The 20352-nt window shown below is 41.7% G+C and overlaps 1 protein-coding gene, 1 long non-coding RNA gene and 1 pseudogene across 9 annotated transcripts in view; 2 read left to right on the top strand and 1 right to left on the bottom strand.

Annotated features, from left to right (window-relative positions):
- Positions 1 to 14008, bottom strand: part of ROCK2 (Rho associated coiled-coil containing protein kinase 2) — a 151841-nt gene extending 137833 nt beyond the window's left edge. For 3 of the 8 annotated variants that reach the window (XM_032294113.1, XM_032294114.1, XM_032294116.1), the window contains exon 1: positions 12585 to 13188. In XM_032294113.1, coding sequence (XP_032150004.1) covers positions 12585 to 12725 — 141 coding nt within the window. In that variant the 5' untranslated portion in view covers positions 12726 to 13188. Of the gene's footprint in view, positions 1 to 12584; positions 13205 to 13850 lie in introns of those variants that run through there. The other 5 variants (XM_032294115.1, XM_032294118.1, XM_032294122.1 and 2 more) reach the window with 4 other exon arrangements.
- On the top strand, positions 12118 to 18208 carry LOC116562025. Its single transcript, XR_004273713.1, has 2 exons — positions 12118 to 12384; positions 17978 to 18208. It is a non-coding gene; the product is annotated as an uncharacterized LOC116562025 (long non-coding RNA).
- Positions 18209 to 20184: 1976 nt separating this feature from the next.
- Positions 20185 to 20352, top strand: part of LOC116561921 — a 1012-nt pseudogene continuing 844 nt past the window's right edge.

Below are 20352 nucleotides of genomic sequence, written 5' to 3'. Positions count from 1 at the left end.
TATTCAAAAATGTATAACTTTACAGCCTCCCTTTTCAAAAAAAAAAAAAAAAAATGCTTGCAGCAGAAATTATTTTTCAAAACCATCAGCAAAATCCTTTAGGTAAGTTTTCTCGTTGTTTTTGTGACTAAATTCTTTAAATTTTCTCTTGCTTTTGTGATTAAATTCTTCTTTAACATGAATATAACAACATAAAACATTATCCATACTCTACTTTTAATTGTTACAACCATAAGTTGCACATTCCATTTAAGCTACAGCAAGAAATAATGCCTGAGAATATTTTTAGCACGAACATGTCATAGCTGACTCATAAAGTCTCAAATTAATTGCATTTTTTTCAAACAGATAGAAATGCTACAGCATCTTGTACAACACTGAGATATTATGAAATTAGGAATTCTCATCATACCAGATTGTAAAATGTTTCTAACTAGAAAAATAATCCCAATAAAAATGTTTCTAAATAACCTGTAACACACTTCTAAAGATAACTGCAGAAATATATTCAGTCAAAGAAACATCACCTAGTTTCAGATTTCACATTTCTAATTATCTTTCTATTCAGCAATTATTTGAAAACAATAGATATACTTTAAAAGACAAAATGTCATAAATCCTTAGAACTTTAAAGACACTTTTATTATATGTTACTCTAGAGCCACATATTGTTTAACTGTGCCATGGCCACAAGAGTAGGTAGTTTTGTTAGCCGTGAGATAAAAATCCCACAAACTGTAACTCTAAAATAACAAATTTATCTGAAAAAGGTGATACACTTTTCAAAATCAGACTAATATTTTCATATTTAATACATGAAATATTTTCACAGGGATTTCAACATACAAAAACACATTTTTCACTAGATCCTGTAGGCATGACAACTGTAGGCATGACAAGTTCATGACAACTGTGCTAATACACTTTCTTTTCCTTTTGGTTTTAAAGCCAAAGATGTTTAAAATCCATCCTGAATATATTAGAGAAGCATCTTAAATACTAAAATAATTACTTTTGGCTGAGTGCAGTGGCTCATGCCTGTAATCCCAGCACTTTGGGAGGCCAAGGCGAGTGGATCACCTGAGGTTAGGAGTTCGGGACCAGCCTGCCCAATATGGTGAAACCCCATCTCTACTAAAAATACAAAAATTAGCTGGACATGCTGGCACCAACCTGTAATCCCAGCTACTCAGGAGGCTGAGGGAGGAAAATCACTTGAACCCTGGAGGCAGAGGTTGCAATGAGTCGAGATGGCGCCACTGCACTCCAGTCTGGGTGACAGGGCGAGATTCCATCTCAAAAAAATAATATTAAGAAGAATGATTTTTCTGAGTTTCCTTCACTGTTCAAAAAAAAAAGGTCCCACATGTAGTTATCTTTAATAAAAACTCAAAATAATTACATTTATCTAAACTAAAATTAAAAAGAAACCTTCAATTTCAGTAAGCATATTCTGAGTATAACTTCTAGAGGAATCATACTTAAACACAAGGCAAAACAGCAGAATCACAAACTGATACAGAATGCATAAATAAGGCTGTTTTTAAACCTGAAAAGAACACAGTATGTTGGATAAGATGCAAAAATTTGCACATAATGCAATCCCACAAGTCAACATTTAATGCCGCCTGTGAACAAGAACGGACGAACTTTGTATCTGTGAGGTAAATTAAAATGAATACTCAAAAACAAGCCAAAAGACAAGTGTAATAGTGCTTATAACACCAACCCTCTATATGAACCAAATTATCAAAGTAATACTAATAACTTTTAACAGAGAAGTATAAAGATAAAATCTCTTCTCTGTCAAAAAAAAGGGAAGTAAGTTTATAAGCTTACACCTAACATGCTCAAAACAATCAAAAGAGGGAAGATGAACACAAAGTAGAACTGAAAAAAAAAAAAAAAAAAGCATGTAAAAGCCATATGTATGTCAGAAGCCCCTAACATCTGTAGCTTAGAAATAACCCAACTAGTAGACTCCACTGCCGTTATGAATGCCTACCCATTAGCCAGGTGAAATGGTGTGCTCCTGTAGTCCCAGCTACTTAGGAGGCTGAGGTAGGAGGACTGCTTGAGTCCAGGAGTTCTAAGCTGCAGTGAGCTATGATCACGCCACTGCACTCCAGCCTGGACAACAGAGGGAGACCCCATCTTTTAAAAAACATTTTTTTATTTAAAAAAATAAAGAGCCTACACAGATCAGCAAGACTCAATTCATTCCTTGGAGGCAAAAAGTATCATAACAAGGTTTTTTAAAAATGCTTAGTAGGTCTTTCAAGAGTAAACACTAATTAGTAGGATAATTCCACATTCAGAAGACTCTGATCTGCATTTGTATTCTATTTTTGGAATTCCCAACACTGGAATTGGCCTGTGGTATACAAAATAAAACTTCTTCACCAATTGATTACCATATTATTTCCTTGCATAAAAACAAAAACAATTTAAATATACTGATTCTAATTAGACCATACACATGACACATTAGCAAAAATCAAAAGAACAAGCAAAACATGCATATAAAACAGTGGCCAACATCATTTGTCATTGGTAAAATGCACTACAATGACTATAATTACAATGACATACAATACCAAGTGTTTTGTGATGATATGGAGAAACTGAAACCCTCATACATTTCTGGTGATAATGTAAAATGGTAGGGCTACTTCGGAAAACAGTCTGCAGTCTCTCAAAAGTTAAACATAAATTTACCATATGACCTTGTAGTCCCCCTTCTTGGAATCTACTGAAGAGAAATGAAAACATATGCCCTCACATATGGTGAATTCATAAACAAAATGCGGTATAACCAGAACAATGGAATATTACTCATCAATTTAAAAGAACACAGTATTCATGCTGCAACACAGATGAACGTCAGAAACATTATGTTAGGTAAAAGAAGCCAGGTGGAAATGACTGTATATTTTATGATTCCACTTACATGGGATTTATAGAACAGACAAAATTACAGAGACAGTAGATCAGTGGTTGGCTGGGGTTGGGATTCAGGGCTGACTGCAAATAGCATCAAGGGAACTTTAGAAGGGTAATGAAAATGGATTGTGGAGCTTACACAACTTTATAAATTTATAAAAATCATTATATTGTACATTTACAATGGAAGAAATTTATGGTGCATAAATTATACATCAATAAAACAGCTGAAACTAAAAAGAACCAGCAATGCTAGTAAACAATGATGCCTGACTACATATGTTATGTTACGTTCTTTTATGTTACTGTTTACTTCTCTTGTTTCCTATGGATAGATAAGAACTAAGTAACAGACCCCGCCGGGCGCGGTGGCTCAAGCCTGTAATCCCAGCACTTTGGGAGGCCGAGGCGGGTGGATCACGACGTCAAGATATCGAGACCATCCTGGTCAACATGGTGAAACCCCGTCTCTACTAAAAATACAAAAAAATTGGCTGGGCACGGTGGCGCGTGCCTGTAATCCCAGCGACTCAGGAGGCTGGGGCAGGAGAATTGCCTGAACCCGGGAGGCGGAGGTTGTGGTGAGCCGAGATCGCGCCATTGCACTCCAGCCTGGGTAACAAGAGCGAAACTCCGTCTCAAAAAAAAAAAAAAAAAAAAAAAGAACTAAGTAACAGAAACACATATCAAAATGTTTATCTGGGAAGTATTTTAATTATTACCTCTTCAAGCAGAGATATTTCTACAGGTTATCACTCTTGTTATTTAAAAAAAAAACTGTTAGTTCATTCAACAGATATTTACGGAATAAGAAAACACAAAAGACCCATGTCCTAAAAGAGCTTGTATTCTGCGCATTAAATAAAAATAAACTCAAAAGCCAAGAAGCATATATGAAGGCAATGCTTAGCGTATTAAGCATTCCTCAACACAATCGTCCAGGTAATTAAGACAACAACAGCCCTGCTCTGGCCCGTTTCTATCTAAATAAAGTACTGCTACAGAACACTTTGCTAATTCATTTCCATAGCACAGAAAGCTCAATAATTAAATGTTAGAAATGGTTCCAAGTCTACAATACCTTGAAAATAAAATGTCTATCACTTGCTTTATAACTAAAAAACATCTGGGGTCAAACTCTTTTTGAGAATAAAGAAATTCAGACATTGAATATTAAGTGATCAACTATAACAAAAATAAATTATAAAGCACTTTAGATATCTGAACAAACAGCTCATACCTTACCCAAAATGAAGCACCAACCCATAAAATCATTCCTGGACTTAGAAACATTTCTCAAAATATTATCAACAATGAACTAAAAATGAATCTGAATATTTCCCTTTAACTGACACATACATATACACACGGGGGTGTGGGGGAGAAGGCAGGAAATGAGAGAAATGCTAACTATTGTGGTCCAAATACTTTTTTAAAAGATATGTGAGGGTCATTTAGAACACCTAACTGCAGAATTTGCAAGAATATTATACAATTTAATCATACTTTAAAGTGGGGGGGAGTACAGATGAGAAGAAGAATGATCCCAATCAAAGATGGAATATAGCTTTAGTTGAGCCCTAATTGCACCATGATTTCACATCAATTTATTAAATATTAAGCTCCACATAATATGCTAGCCCACCAATGGAAAATGTTCTTTTATATTATTTTAAAGTTGCTCTGAATCATCCACATTCTCTCCACCAGAAATCCTTATCACTAACAGCCCACATATATATGTTTATATATGTATATAAATGCTTATACATATATACATGTTTATATATGTAAATTTACATCTTTAATATCAGCACAGATTACAGTTTTAAGTATAGTTATAGAGTAGTATTTTCATGAATAAGTTCAAGAGGCTCAAATACAGACCAAATCTATAATCATTACCTTCTCCAAATAGAAAGTATAATAAAGAGATCTAAACAGAAACTCCCAATTAATATTTTGGGAATTCTACTACCTAGACAAATCTCAATCTCCTGATATGATGTTTGAACTCCTACTTCATACTTTCCATCAGAATTCCTAATGAAATGAAAATATCAATGAAAAGAAAGCCATGTGAGAACAGAGAGTCAGGTATATGATGATATAATACTGGTAATAGAGATTTCCTAAACATGACCACTAAGCCATAAATCACTTTACAGTGAAAAGACTGATAACTTTGACTACATAAAACTCATACTATTCACTAAATATTTAAAAAGATGAATTGAAGTACATGAATAGCATAAATTTTAACATATATATATAATTTAAGATATATACACCAAAATGTTAAACAGTAATTATCTCTAGGGAAGGAGATTATAGTTACTTATATCCTTCTATGCTCCCTAAATTTTCCACAATAAAAGCATATTATTTTTATAATTTAAAAAATGACAAATTTTTCTTCACTTCAAAAAATAAAATCTATGTTTCCTTCTAAGCCATATTTGGTTGACCATTTCCTTCAGGTACAGGTGAAACTAGAAAGAAATTCCCTTTTTTTTTTTTTTTTTTTTTTTTTCCCCCAGAGACAGGGTCTCACTCTATCACCCAGGCTGATGTGCAGCGGCACCATTATAGCTCACTGCAGTCTCAAACTCCTGGACTCAAGCCATCCTCCTGCCTCAGTCTCCTGAACAGCTAGGATCACAAGATGTGCCACTACACCTGGCTAACTTTTTTATTTCTGTAGAGGTGAGAAATCTTGCTATGTTGCCCAGGCTGGTCTTGAACTCCTAAGCTCAAGTGATCCTCCCAACTTAGCCTCCTAAAGCACTGGTATTACAGGCATGAACCACTGTGCCCAGCCAAAAAATGACTTTTGAAATGAGCTTGGGTTAAACAACAGAACCAGGACTGACGATCTGATGTAGCTACTAAGGTGGTAAACAATCAAATTTGCCCAGGCATGCTGTAATTCCAGTACTTTGAGAGGCTGAAGGGGGTGGATCACCTGAGGTCAAGAGTCCGAGACCAGCCTGGCCAACAATGGTGAAACCCCATCTCTACTAAAAATACAAAAATTAGCCAGACATGGTGGCAGCCTCCTGTAATCTCAGGCACTCTGGAGGCTGAGGCAGGAGAATTGCTGGAATCCAGAAGGCGGAGGTTGCAGTTAGCTGAGATAGTGCCATTGTACACCAGCCCCGGCCAACAACAGCGAGACTCCGTCTCAAAAAAAAAAAAAGGAAATTTAAAAGTCCAACTGTCAGTAAACTAACTGACTTTTAACAAAGGTGCCAAAGCAATCCCATGAGAAAACTTAAATTTTTTTTTAATGGTGCTGGATAGTCTGGATAACTGGATAATTATGTGGGGAAAAAAAATTAACTTCAACCCCTAATTCACACCACACCTTAAATTTAGCTTAAAATGTATCCTAGTCCTAAATGTAAAAAGCTTCTGGAAGAAAGCAAACGAGAATATCTTCAGGACATGGGGATGGCAATAATTACTTGAACAGAAAACAGTAACCATTAAAATTTTTGATTAAAAAAAGACATATGGGGCTGGGCCTAGTGGCTCATGCCTGTAATCCCAGCACCTTGGGAGGCCAAGGCGAGTGGATCAGTTGAGGTCAGGAGCTCGAGACCAGCCTGGCCAACATGGTGAAACCCCATCTCTACTAAAAATACAATAATTAGCTGGGCATGGTGGCGCATGCCTTAATCCCAGCTACTCAGGAGGCAGAGGAGGGATAATCACTTGAACCCACAAGCTGAGATTGCACCACTGCACTCCAGCCTGGGCAACACAGCGAGACTCTGCCTCAAAAAAAAAAAAACAAAAGAGAGATACACCATAAGCTGGGAGAAAACATTCGCAAAACATGTATCTGACAGTGTCCTCTTTATATATAAAAGAACTTGTATAATTCAATAATAAATATGAATAAATGACCCAATTTTTTTAAATGGGCAAAAATGGAAATATGTTGCTTTAAACAGATGCTGCACAAAGGAAAATATACAAATGGCCAGTAAGTGCAAGAAAAAGTGTATCATTAGTCATGAGGGAAATGGAAATCATGCAAATCAAAATCAAATTTTAAAGAGCGGTGTCGGGGAAGATGTGGAGCAACTGGAACGCTCAGGTATTGTTGGTGGGAGTGTAAAATGGAATAACTACTTCATAAAAAGACCTGGCAGTTTACCTAGCAATTCCACCACAAGGTATTTATATTTATCTAAAAGAAATAAAAACATTCATAGCAGCTGTATTAAGAGCCAAAGTAGGCTGGATGCAGGTGGCTCAGGCCTCTAATCCCAATGCTTTCAGAGGCTGAGGTTGGAGGCTCACTTGAGGCCAGGAGTTTAAGGCCAGCCTGGACAACACAGCAAGACCTCATTTCTGCAAAAAATTTACAAATTAGCCAATCACAGTGGCACAGGCCTGTAATCTCTACACAAGAGGTTAAGTTGGAAGGATCACAGAGACCAGGAGTAGAAGGTTGCAGTGAGCTATTACTGCACCACTGTATCCCAGCCTGAGCAACAGTGCAATACCTTGTCTCTACATTTTTAAAAATCAAGCCAAAATATATAATACAGTTAGGACTCTGTATCCATGAATCCAACCAACTGTGGATCAAAAATATTCAGAAAAAAATTTAAAAGTACAAACTGAAAACAATACAGCCTGGGCACAGTGGCTCAAGCCTGTAATCCCAGCCCTTTGGGAGGCTGAGGTAGGCAGATCATGAGGTCAGGAGATCAAGACCATCCTGGCCAACATGGTGAAACCCCGTCTCTACTAAAATAAAAAAATTAGTCAGGCGTGGTGATACACACCTGTAGTCCCAGCTACTTGGGATGCTGAGGCAGAGGAATCACTTGAACCTGGGAGGTGGAGATCACAGTGAGCCAAGATTGTACCACTGTACTCCAAGCCTGGCGAAAGAGTGATCTCAAAAAAAAAAAAAAAAAAAAAAAAAAACAGTATCATACTGTTAGGCATTATAAGTAATCTAGAGATGACTTAAAGCACATGGAGGGGCCGGGCGCGGTGGCTCAAGCCTGTAATCCCAGCACTTTGGGAGGCCGAGGTGGGTGGATCACGACGTCAAGAGATCGAGACCATCCTGGTCAACATGGTGAAACCCCGTCTCTACTAAAAATACAAAAAATTAGCTGGGCATGGTGGTGCGTGCCTGTAATCCCAGCTACTCAGGAGGCTGAGGCAGGAGAATTGCCTGAACCCAGGAGGCGGAGGTTGCGGTGAGCCGAGATCACGCCATTGCACTCCAGCCTGGGTAACAAGAGCGAAACTCTGTCTTAAAAAAAAAAAAAAAAAAAAAAAAAAAAAAAAAAAAAAAGCACATGGAGGATATGCATAGATTACATGCAAAATACTAATAAAATACATGCAAATACTAATGCATTTTCCTTACTTAGTCTACATTGGCCTTACCCTAGGACCAAAATGTTTCCAAATTCAGAATTTCTTGGATTTTAAAATGGTACACAGTACATATACTGTGTATTCTCTAAAACTCGCTTGAAAATCTGGGCAGCACCCTGAAATCAAATACATTAATATTCCTCTAGCAAAAGGTATTATTATTTACATCAAGAGAAAAGACTACAAATGTTCTAATGTCAGATTAGGTCAGATGTTATCATCAAATATGTTTTATCAAAAACTTGGTTTTTAGGGTTTTTTATATATCAAAAATTGTGGATAAGGGGTTGAGGACCTGCACTTGCTTCATGTCAACAGTGAGTTCCATACATCACCTTTTTTTTTTTTGAGATGGAGTCTTGCACTGTCACCCAGGATGTAGTGCAGTGGCGCGATCTTGGTTCATTGCAATCTCCACCTCCTGGGTTCAAGCAATCATCCTGCCTCAGCCTCCCAAGGAGCTGGGACTCTAGGTGTGCGCCACCACATCCAGCTAATTTTTTTTGTATTTTTAGTAGAGACGGGGTTTCACCATGTTGGCCAGGATGGTCTCGATTTCCTGACCTCGTGATCCACCCACCTCGGCCTCCCAATGTTTTGGGATTACAGGCATGAGCCATTGCACCCGGCCCTACATCACCTTTTTTTAAACCTCCCTAGCTAACTCACTTTCTTTAAAAATTTCCTATCAACATGCAAGTTTTAAAGTAAATTAATCACATTTATGCTATAAATGCCAAACCCTTCATAAAGAAACAAGTTTACCAAGCATGAGTTCTACAGATTATTGTGACTGTTTATTCTTTGAAATAGTAAAATAAATCAAAACTCAAAAGCACAGACCTGTAGAAAAACATCTCTTTAGCAAAGCCTGAAACACAATTCTTTTTACCATAATAGGTAAGCAATATGAGAAGCCAGTCTTGACAACAAAACATAGGTATTTACCCAAAGGTTTCAAATCTACAAAAGCTTATCACTGAAGACCTGCCTCCAAAAAAAAAGAAAAAAAAAGAAAAGAAAAAAAAAAAAAGCAGCAGTACAGAAGCAAACCTCTCAAAACTCTATTTCTAAATAATGCTAAGCAGCTCACAATCTGCAACCATAAAAGAGATATATTTTTTTCAGATTAATTTAAGGACCCACATAAAGCAATGAGCCTTTGCAGAGAAACAAGAGAATGCCATCTTTACACTGCTTTAGTTTTGAAATCCAGCTCTATCTGTGCCTGATGATTGCTAGCACTTTTCTGATGGCAAATTCAAATGATGCCACTCACTCAAAATTATGTAGCAAGAAATAGTTGCAAATAAAACCATTTTCCTTTGAAAAGAAAATTTAAAGCAATTAACTAAAAACATGCTAAATGTGCACAGGAGAAGTGAACTAAATTCAATGAGCACTGTGATGTACCAAGCACTAAGCTAAGCACTTTACATGTTATCTCATATAACTTTATTTCCTACAGAGTTTTACTTTCTAAGCATAGCCTACTGAAAGCATCATACAAGAATTTCTAGTGTACTTCATCTTCTTTTGTCATCATAGGAGTATACAACTTTTAATGGTACTTTCTGAGCTCCTGAAGTTAGTGTCGCAGCTGTGTTTGCTTTAAATTATATTCCTTTAAGTTTTCTGTTAAAGACAAAATATTTATTTTCTATGGCAAAACCAAAAAATAAATGCCATATGCTGTAAAACAATGACCAATTGTGAAATGCAACTAACTGCTAAGATTTCAGATCTTTAAAGTGATACCAGCCATTATTTCACCAGTATTTCAGGAAATATAATTTTTATAACTCCTTTTAAACATTAATTTACAGTTTCAGTCTGGAAAGATGAAAAGATTCCAGAGATGGATAGTGGTGATGGCTGCACAACAATGTGAATGTTATTTTTTTTTTTTTTTTTTTTTTTTTTGAGACAGAGTTTCGCTCTTGTTACCCAGGCTGGAGTGCAATGGCACGATCTCGGCTCACTGCAACCTCCGCCTCCCGGGTTCAGGCAATTCTCCTGCCTCAGCCTCCTGAGTAGCTGGGATTACAGGCATGTACCACCATGCCCAGCTAATTTTTTGTATTTTTAGTAGAGACGGGGTTTCACCATGTTGACCAGGATGGTCTCGATCTCCTGACCTCGTGATCCACCCGCCTCGGCCTCCCACAGTGCTGGGATTACAGGCTTGAGCCACCGCGCCCGGCAATGTGAATGTTATTTACGACACTAACCTGTACACTTAAAAACAGTTACAAATGGTAAATTCTGTATATGCTACAACAAAAAATTAATTCTTTCCAATATTTCATACAATAAAGTATACATAAATTATAAAATTATTACTTTTAAAAAATTGAGTTTATCAATTTTGCAACAGAAGCACCAGGAACTTTATTCCAAAGGAATAAAGGACACTTTTTGGCTTGGTAAGGTTTACTGCACCTCAAGCATATTTAATCAACCAGAAGCAGAAATAACAGTCTGTCAAATCATCAGCATCTGATGTCAGCTCTCGTATCAGTAATGTGTCACCTTAATATAAGTGTTTTCTGAGCATGTAAAACGTTTCACTTTTAAAAACAGCCCTCATTTTTTAATAATTTAGAAAGTAATAAAAAATGCATGACCATATTACATGTATAAACTACCTTACATTCAAGCTCGGAATAACTCTAGTAATTATGATTAATATCATTAAAGATCTAAGATATCAAAGTGAATTGCAAAACGTTTCGATCTAGGATTTAGCATGAACCTGATGAATACTTGAGATTCGCTGTACTATTTTTAACTGAACTTTCTGGCCTTAGGTCAAAGTTTTGCTAGCAAAACACCAAAGCGAAAATGCTGGAGTGCAGCCCAGAGTCGCTGCGTTAGCCTAGGAAAAGCTATGCCATCCATGCAACCAATCTTACTCCCAATTAAAGACTTTCAAAAACTGCTCCCATGAAAACACAGGAGCACACTGACCTGAAAATCAGTAAAATATCACACACAAGTTACACAATATAGCACATCACTACTTTCTGTGCACTGTGCAGAAATACACACATAGCTTAAGTCAGTTCCTGCATTTTGACCAAACAGGATTGAGTCACTCTGCAAACGATGCCTCAAACTTCAAAGGATAACCAACCGCCTCTGACGACAAGTCAGTCCGTCCATCCCTGGAAAGGGAGGAGGCAGTTTTTCTCATCAGATAGTAAGGTTTATCCCAACAGGGAACAGAATATCTGCATTCCAACACAGAATGTCTAACGGATCTAAGGACCTCCCACCCTAATTCTAGTCTTCCAGAGTCATTTTAATATGCAGAGTAACTTTTTCACTTTTCTTCTCCCCAGGGTAAAAGTCCACACCCCCTTTTCCCATAAATGCGTCTACACTGCACAGTACTCAAATTGCGAAATACAATCGTCTATCCTAACAAAAATACGAAATAAGCCAGCATTCTATCCTAACAAAAATAAACAAGCCAACATTCTACGGTACATTTCTATTTTGTAAAACATGCTTTCTTAATCAAGAGCCAATTAGCAGCCTTTACGGTGCTATTAATTTGGATTTCAAAGGCCGTTTTAGGAAAGAGACGCAATGAAAAGGAGAGATTTATTCTACTCCACAATTCAGACGTCTTTGGCTCTGGCGCAGCAATCTTGGGAAATTAAATTTACAGCAATTAAAATGTACTAAATGGCAAGTATGGAATGTTCAAACGCAAATGAAAACAGCAAAACTTTAGCTATGTGTTCCAAGATTTCAGACTAAAAGAAGAGAGTGAGGGCAGCTCTTTGTCATGTACCCCAGTGGGTACCCGCAACAGGGCCAGCATCAGGTTTCTCTCTCCTTTGCTCGCACCAAGTCACCTCGTAGCATGACACTTTCAAACCGGCTAACCTGGGGCATGAAGCATGGCCAGTCCTCCACCCACCTCCCAAACAGAGTGGGTAGGCGGAAGGAGAAGAGGGGTGTTTCCTCCCAGTGCTGCAAGAAAGGAGCAGCCGGGGATGACACCAGCTCCAGCAGGAGGTAGAGTGTGGACTCAAAGGCGGGTCGCTACTCTGGGAACTTGGTGGCCGAAGCGTTCGGTCTCCGGTCCCGGCTGCCGGAAGCAGGGCGGGGTGGGGCAAGACCTCCCCCTCCCCACGGGCGGACGGGCACCGAGGGCTGGGCGGAGAGGGAATCTGAGGTGTGAGCTGCGAGCAGACTCCGGAGCCCCGGCCACCTACCAGCAAGCTCTCCACGTTGATGGGGGAACGAGGGTCTCGGATCAACGCCTCCAGGTTCCTCTGGCGGCTCGCGCCGGCCCCGTCCCCCGGCACGGTCTCGGGGGCGCCGGGCATTTTCCCCGTCGGCGGGGGCCGGCTCATGCCGCCACCACCAGACCCGCACTCCGGCTCCTGGCGCTCAGGTCCGGCAGCCTAGGGGCCTAGCGCCGCCCCCGAAACACCAGCTTCGGCCGGGACTCCACCCGGGCCCACCGCTCGCCTCTAGCTCCGGCTTCGGGTCTCAGCGGCGGTCGCCTGCCCGAGGCTACTGCTAGGAGCCCGCCCGGCCCGGCCCTGCCGGGAGCGGCAGGGAACAGACTGCGTCCCCGCCCCTCAGTCAGATTCGCGCCGCCGGTCCGCTGGTCCGCCGCGAGCGCCCGCAGGAGTCCTCGGGCGGGAGCGGGGAAGTGGCGCCGCCACCGCCGCGGCCCGGGCCGCCCCGCCCTCTGGGGCCCCGGGAGGCTGAAGTCCAGGCCTGGGCCACTACGGCCGCCGCCGGCCCGCTGCCATGGTCGCCGCCGGCCGCCTTGCAGTCTTTCACCCCGCTCCCAGCGCACACACTCCCGCGCTGCCGCCCGTCTCCGGCCGCGCGCCGCCGCTACCCACAAGCCCCTCCGCCCGTGGCCGCCGGCGCGCGCCCCCGCCCCGTCCGCGCGCGCGCCCTGCCCCGCCCCGCGCGCCGCGCTTCCTCTCTTTCTTTTCCCTCCTGCGTCTGCCCCGCTCCGCTTTCTCCTCTGCGCCCCTTCCTCGCCCGCCCCCGCCTCCTCCCCCTGGCGGGGTTCTCTGAGGCGAATGGCCAGGCGCGCAGTCACAGCCGAGCTCCTGCTGGGGGAGGGGAAACGCGCCCGACCCCGGTCCTGCCGCGCTACCCCCGCCCCTTCCGCCGGACCCTGCGAGCGACCCCGGGGACGACCTCGCCGCCCCGAGGCTGAACCCCGACGCCGGGCCCGACGCAGTCGCGCGCTGGGGGGAGCCCGTCCGCGCCCCCCGCCCCTGCCCCCGCTGACTCAGCGCGCAGCTATGCGGGCCTCGCCTCACCCGCGCCAAAATAATAGCGACTGAGCTCGGCGCCCGCGAGGGGCCGCAGGACCTGGGGGGTTCGAGACGGGCTTGGGAGGGGGCCCTGGGTGTCGGGGATTCCGAATGAGCGGAAGCGAGTGGAATGCTGGTCCTGGGGCAGGACGGCCTGGGATCCTGAAAGCGTTTCTGCCCGGTGTAGACACTAACCACGTCGAGAGAGCGGGAGAACACCAGAAAAACGCTTTCCAGCCGCAGGCCTTCGCCGGGTCCTCTCCTTTTGGGGGGCGGAAAAGGGGTGGTTATCGGGGCCGCTCCTCCGCATTCCAGCCCTCTCTGCGGCCTGTGCCATCGCTCAGATCCGCCCAGGGCGCAATCCGAAAAATATGTGCCAGGAGCTATAAAACCGTTCTTAGAGCCCCTTTGACCCAGTAAACCCATTTAAGGAAGTACATTTCCAAGGAAATGATCCAAAGGGCGAAGGAGGGGGAGAACTTGCGGAAAGATGTTAACAGCAGGGCTATTCACAATGTTGGTGATGACCAAAACCTGGGAATGGGCCCAGTTGTTCAACTGAGTAACCCAAACAAGGGCCGTCACATTAACAGCAAGAATCCTGGCAGGTATGCAACTGTCAAACATGAAATTTTGGCAAGAACATGAGAAGGTATATTAGAAATAAATGAAACAAAAAAAATCGTTTGTACACACTAAAACTATGTAAAATGAGCAGCTGTAAGAACCAGAGAATACAGTAGTAGTTCTTAATTGAATGGGATTTTTTTTCTATAAAGATGCTTAAGAACACATTAAAATTTCAAAAAATGGAAAAACAACTCGGAAAAGCAACAATCTGATATCCATTAAGTAATAAGAATGTTACGAGCTGTCTCCCTCGCATGTCGGAGATGAACCCGCAGATACGGTAAAGCCTCAGCCTTGTAAAAGTCGCATTTTGATCCAAACAATTGGATTAATTGGAGCCTCTTCTTTGGTTTTGGGTTAGTTGAAGCCATCCCTACTTGGACTCATTCAGGAAGCGGATGATCCAGCCAATACAGCTTTTTCCTTTCAGATAATAACACTGGCTTTGCATCCAAAGAGTCCTTTAAGTCTGTGTGTTGGGTTACTCATTCAGACCTCCACACAGGCCACCAGGAGAACAGAGAGAGCTAGACACTCCCACTTATGCACTGGAGCAAAATAATGAGATAATCTATGATTATGGATTCTTTTTCTGATGGCAAAATGATATGCAAGGCAAAAGGAGCACTATGTCTAGCAGGGCGTGGTCGTGTGCACCTGTAGTCCCAGCTACCCTGGAGGCTGAGGCAGAGAGGCCTGTCCATTGAGCCCAGGAGGCCAAAGCTGCAGTGAGCTGTGATCACACCATGCACTCCAGCCTGGCAACAGAGTGAGATTCTATCTCAAAAACAAAATAAACAAGCAAACAAAAAAAACCACTGTGTGGTTCTCAGTTTCCAAATTAATTTTGACTGGATGTGTGTAGCTTGGTTGGAATAACAGGAAGCCATGAAAACTGTATTTTTTTTTTTTTTTTTTTTTTTGAGACGGAGTTTCGCTCTTGTTACCCAGGCTGGAGTGCAATGGCGCGATCTCGGCTCACCGCAACCTCCGCCTCCCGGGTTCAGGCAATTCTCCTGCCTCAGCCTCCTGAGTAGCTGGGATTACAGGCACGCACCACCATGCCCAGCTAATTGTTTGTATTTTTAGTAGAGACGGGGTTTCACCTTGTTGACCAGGATGGTCTCGATTTCTTGACCTCGTGATCCACCTGCCTCGGCCTCCCAAAGTGCTGGGATTACAGGCTTGAGCAACCACGCCTGGCCGAAAACTGTATTTTAAGAGTAGTGATCAACAAGATATATATCCTGGGTATCTTCTACATATACTCATTTACATAGACCAGAAAAAGTCATGGTACAGAAGATTTTTACCCAAGACCTATCCCATTGTCTACCTGGAAGAAGAGAAAACAAATCTCTTAATATGAGTTAAACCTTTTTGCAGGATGGGGTAAGGGGGGAGATTACTACAACAACTCTTGTTTTCAAAAGTAATACACAAATGGGTTGTTGTAAAAGTTCAAACAAACTGGAAATATATAGAACATAATCTAAAAAATCACTCTTCCAACTCTACTTGCACACACATTCTTATATCACCCAAGGCCTTTATCTGCCCTGATACATATGTATTAAATATGCATGCATTACCTTTTCCCCACATACATGTAATTATACCATATCATAGTGTTTTGCAACTCGGTTTTTTCCCTCAATTACTAATATGTCCCAGAGGCATGTCCATGTCTGTAGGCAGAGATCTCCTTCATTCCTCTGTCCTCTACTCCACAGTTTGGATGTGACACACTGTAATTATTCTCTATTGGAGAGCATAGTGGTTAAGAAACAATTGCCAAAATCCTGGCCCAAATACACACTTGCTGTGTGACCCTGAGCAAGTTACCTAATTCCTGTGTGTCTCGGTGTCCTCACAATACTTGTTATAAAGTGCTTAGAAATGCGCTGGCCCTCAATCAATGCTAGATAGTATTCATGTTTTCTCACTGTCACAATGATCCATTGACATCCTTGTATACTTTTTGCATTCATATTTGAATAGTTTAGATTCCTAAAAGTGGAGTTGTTGTAACCAAGGGTAGGCATACTATAAATACAGATACTGCCAACCTGTCCTTTATTTATTGTTATTTATTTTTTTAAGACAGGGCCACGTTCCATCATCCAGGCTGCAGTGCAGTGGCATGAGAGATCTCAGCTCACTACAAGCTCCACCACTGGGGCTCCAGTGATCCTTCCACCTCAGCCTCCTGAGTAGCTGGAACTGCAAGCACATGCCACCATGCCTGGCTAATTTTTGTATTTTTTGTAGAGACAGGATTTTGTCCTGGTGCCTAGGCTGGTCTTGAACTCCAGAGCTCAAGTGATCCATTCACCTCAGCCTCCCAAAGTGCTGGGATTACAGGGGTGAGTCATGACGCCAGGTCTCAACCTGTCCCTTAAAAAGACTCTACTTGTTTACGTTCTCAGCATGAATAGAAGAAACTGCCGATTTCCCTTCACCTTTCCCAGTATTCAATATTATAAATATTTTTAATTTTTGTCAATAAAACAGGCAAAAAAAAAAAAAAGACATCTTGTCCTAACTTGCATTCCCTTAATTGCTACTGAAGATAGCCATTTTGTGTATCTATTTCTTTTGAAATTACCTGTTTATATCTTTTATCCATTAGTTTTGCCTCTTTTTTATGATTTATAGGAGCTCCTTCTGTATTTTGGATATTCCTCCTTATTGTATTATAATAGAATATATTAAAATTTGTTAGAGTTTGTGAAGATTTTTTTCCAATCTGTTGCTTGTCATTCAGTTTTGTTTTTTGGTATCTTTTGTCACACAAGTTTTTACCTGTTTTACAGTCAAATTGGGTGATATTGTCCTCTACAGCTTCTGGGTTTTGTATCTGTGTTAAAGAGGATTTCCAACCCAGTTTTTAGGCACACAGAATACTGAAATTGCAACAGGCTATGAGGAAATGGCAGTTTCCTAACACTCAGCTCAGCTCATGCCGAAGTAGCTGTGGAAGGAGGTTCCCTGGGCTTGCTCCTCCAATGGAACTCCTGCTGTGTTTCCTGCTGCTAGGCCACTCTGTCCAGGATTGACTACTCCTTTCTAACAGAGTAACCAGTGTGTCCTGAGCACAGGTGAGACAGGCAGGAACTTGGACAGAAACTTTTGTTCAATAGTAAGGAAGAATAATGGAAAAGTAAACATAGAAAATACAGGACATTTAACCAGGCTGGCCTAAAAATGGATAAGCCTTGGATTGTACCATAACTGTTCATGGCTTGCTCTGCAGAACTTAGAAGCTCCACTCTGTTTCATATGAATTTCTTTTCTCTGGCTCTTCATTCCCAAGGGTCTATTTGACATCCACTACCCAACACTGCCTTCCTAGCCCTTCTGACGCTTCGTCACCCAAACTGAGGGTCCAGACCTCCTTCTCTTCTCTGAGATCCATCTCCTCAATGTCAGTTTTTGACTTGAGGGAACTGCCTCTTCCTCAATAATTAATTCAACCTTCAGATGCAGCTCTATCCTCTCCACCCATAGCTAGGGCTGGAAAAGGACCATTTTTGTCTTTTGACCATGTGGCTTTTGTAATTACTTTTTTAAAATGATAATAATTATTATTTTAAGGGCTTACTATGTGCTAGGCAGCATGCTTTATAGAGATTATCTTAATTCTCGAAACAGCCTTTGCTTACAGTAATATTACTATGCCCATTTTACAGATGATGTAATAAGGACTCACATATGCACATGGAGTGAATAAACGAATTGAGGAATGGATGGGTGAAAACAACAAACTGTGAATGGTCCAGCCATCACCAATAAGACATGTAACAATTTTTCCCATCTTGCTTCACGCTGCCAGCAACTCGGGCTGGCCTTGTTGTAGTGAGTTGCCTCTGTTCCACACAAGCCAGGATTTAACAACAGAATAAAGGAGTGAACTTGCAATACAAAGGTGTCATTATCTTTGTAAACTCCTCTACTATAAAGGGTTCAGGGTTTAATGGTTTTTGAAATAGAGTTTCATCCTAAGTTTCATTTATGGTTCTGGTAAAAATTCCCAGGGTGAATGAGAAAATTGCTGAACCCCTCTGTGAGTCAGTTGCCTCATACGCAAAATAGAATTAATGAAGCTTGGTTGTCATTAAGGCTTCTTAAGATCTTCAGATGAAAGATACCGCATGCATTCATCCAACACAAATTATTCCCCAGTATGCTATGAAAGACTCTCAGAAGAGAAAGATCTGGTCACAGCTCAGAAGTGTACTTAGAAGAAAATGGTAAGTCACTCCAAAAATATATATGGTGTAGATGTCTATGTTTGAGAACAGTGGTCCCGAGAAATGACTGGGAGGATCCTGGAAAGCTAAGTTTGTTTCTGGCTCTGCCAGTTTGGCAGGGGACCTTGATGTCATACCTGGCAATCTCATTTTCCCCATTAGTGAAATGGAGTGGCCCCATATTGCTTTCTGTGATTTTCCTGCTCCAGAACTTTCATTGGGCCTCCTATGTTGTGCATGAAATCCTCAGCCTGGAATCTGGGCTTCCTACGGATCTCCACGCCTCCCTTTTCAGACTTTTCTTCCGGTGTTCCTCTTCACTTTTTCTCAAAATGGAACGCCCATGGCTGATTCCTCTTTGGTTAAGATGATTTCCACCCATGCAGAACAGCACCTCTCTGCCCCTCTCCACCTGTGAAGTCTCTACTCTCCCACGAAGGCCCCTCTTCTTTGAGTGAAGGGCTTGATTCTTACTGGGTTCTGGATCCCTTTTAGCCTTTAACAAAATATTTAGCAAAGTACTTGCCTCACATGCATGAGAAGAACAATATTCCCATTTCCCTTTCAATGCTTTAGACATCCAAAACCTTGGGTCTGTTGTTTGTCCATAGTAAATTAGTAATTTCCCGTTATTAACCATGAAGAATACTTTTCTACTACTCCACTCTCCAAATGCTTCAGTTCAGCAAAACCATAAACTGTGTTGCATGCATCATTCACAGAAGTGACCATGTCCTTCCCACCTCTGTGCCTTTGCTGGTGCTGTCCCACCTTCCCTATCCTCTCCTCGGTCCTCTCCCATCATGACCCAGCCTGGAAGACATTCTCCTTCCAGGCCAGTTTCCTATCTCCTGCGTCCCTTCTAAATTCAACTTGAGCATCATGCTACTTCTTTGGTAGATACAAAAGGAACTGAGTATGGGTTCTTCCTACGCAGAGTTTGCAATTAAGAATTGTTGATGCAAGCTACAGATAGTGGCGTGTGCCTGTAGTCCTAGCTAACTGGGAAGCTGAGGCAAGAGAATTTGAGTTTAGCCTGGGAAACATAGTGAGAACCTGTCTCTAAAAAGAAAAAAAAAATGTTTAAGGAATTGTTGATTGAATAAGATACTCAGGGTATTTTTAATAGTTGAATGATTGAGCGAATGTATAAATGGAAAAACACAAATAATTTAATTCAACAAACATAAGTGCCTGAAGAGATTCACAGATAAGGTGCTATGAAAACTCAAAGAATCCTGATGCAAAAGATGTCTTCCTGCAAGGGATTCAGGGAAAAGAGGTGACACGTGGCCTGGGTCCTTAAAATTTAGCAGAGTTGGCCAAGCGCAGTGGCCTATACCTGTAATCCCAACATTTTGGGAAGCCAGGGTGGGTGGATCACCTGAGGTCAGGAGTTTAAGACCAGCCTGGCCAACATGGTGAAACCCCATCTCTACTGAAAATACAAAAATTAGCCGGACGTGGTGGCATGTGCCTGTAATCCCAGCTACTCAGGAGGCTGAGGCAAGAGAATCGCTTGAAGCAGTGAGCTGAGATTGTGCCACCGCACTCCAGCCTGGGTGACAGAGTGAGACTCCATCTCAAAAAAAAAATGTGGCAGAGTTGGCAGATGCCACTGCCATTGAGAGCCCCGTACTACAGCCATGGTCAACCCCAATGTGTTCTTTGACATCACTGTCAATGGCAAGCCCTTGGGCCACGTCTCCTTCAAGCTATTCGCAAACAAGGTTTCAAAGACAGCAGAAAACTTTCGTGTGCTCTGAGCACTGGAGTGAAATGACTTTTTTTTTTTTTTTTTTTTTTTTTTTTTT

This window comes from Sapajus apella, unplaced genomic scaffold, assembly GCF_009761245.1.
Source record: "Sapajus apella isolate SASKATOON/1434 unplaced genomic scaffold, GSC_monkey_1.0 scaffold31, whole genome shotgun sequence".
NCBI classification, from domain to species: domain Eukaryota; kingdom Metazoa; phylum Chordata; class Mammalia; order Primates; family Cebidae; genus Sapajus; species Sapajus apella.
This window is presented reverse-complemented; position numbering and strand designations above follow the sequence as displayed.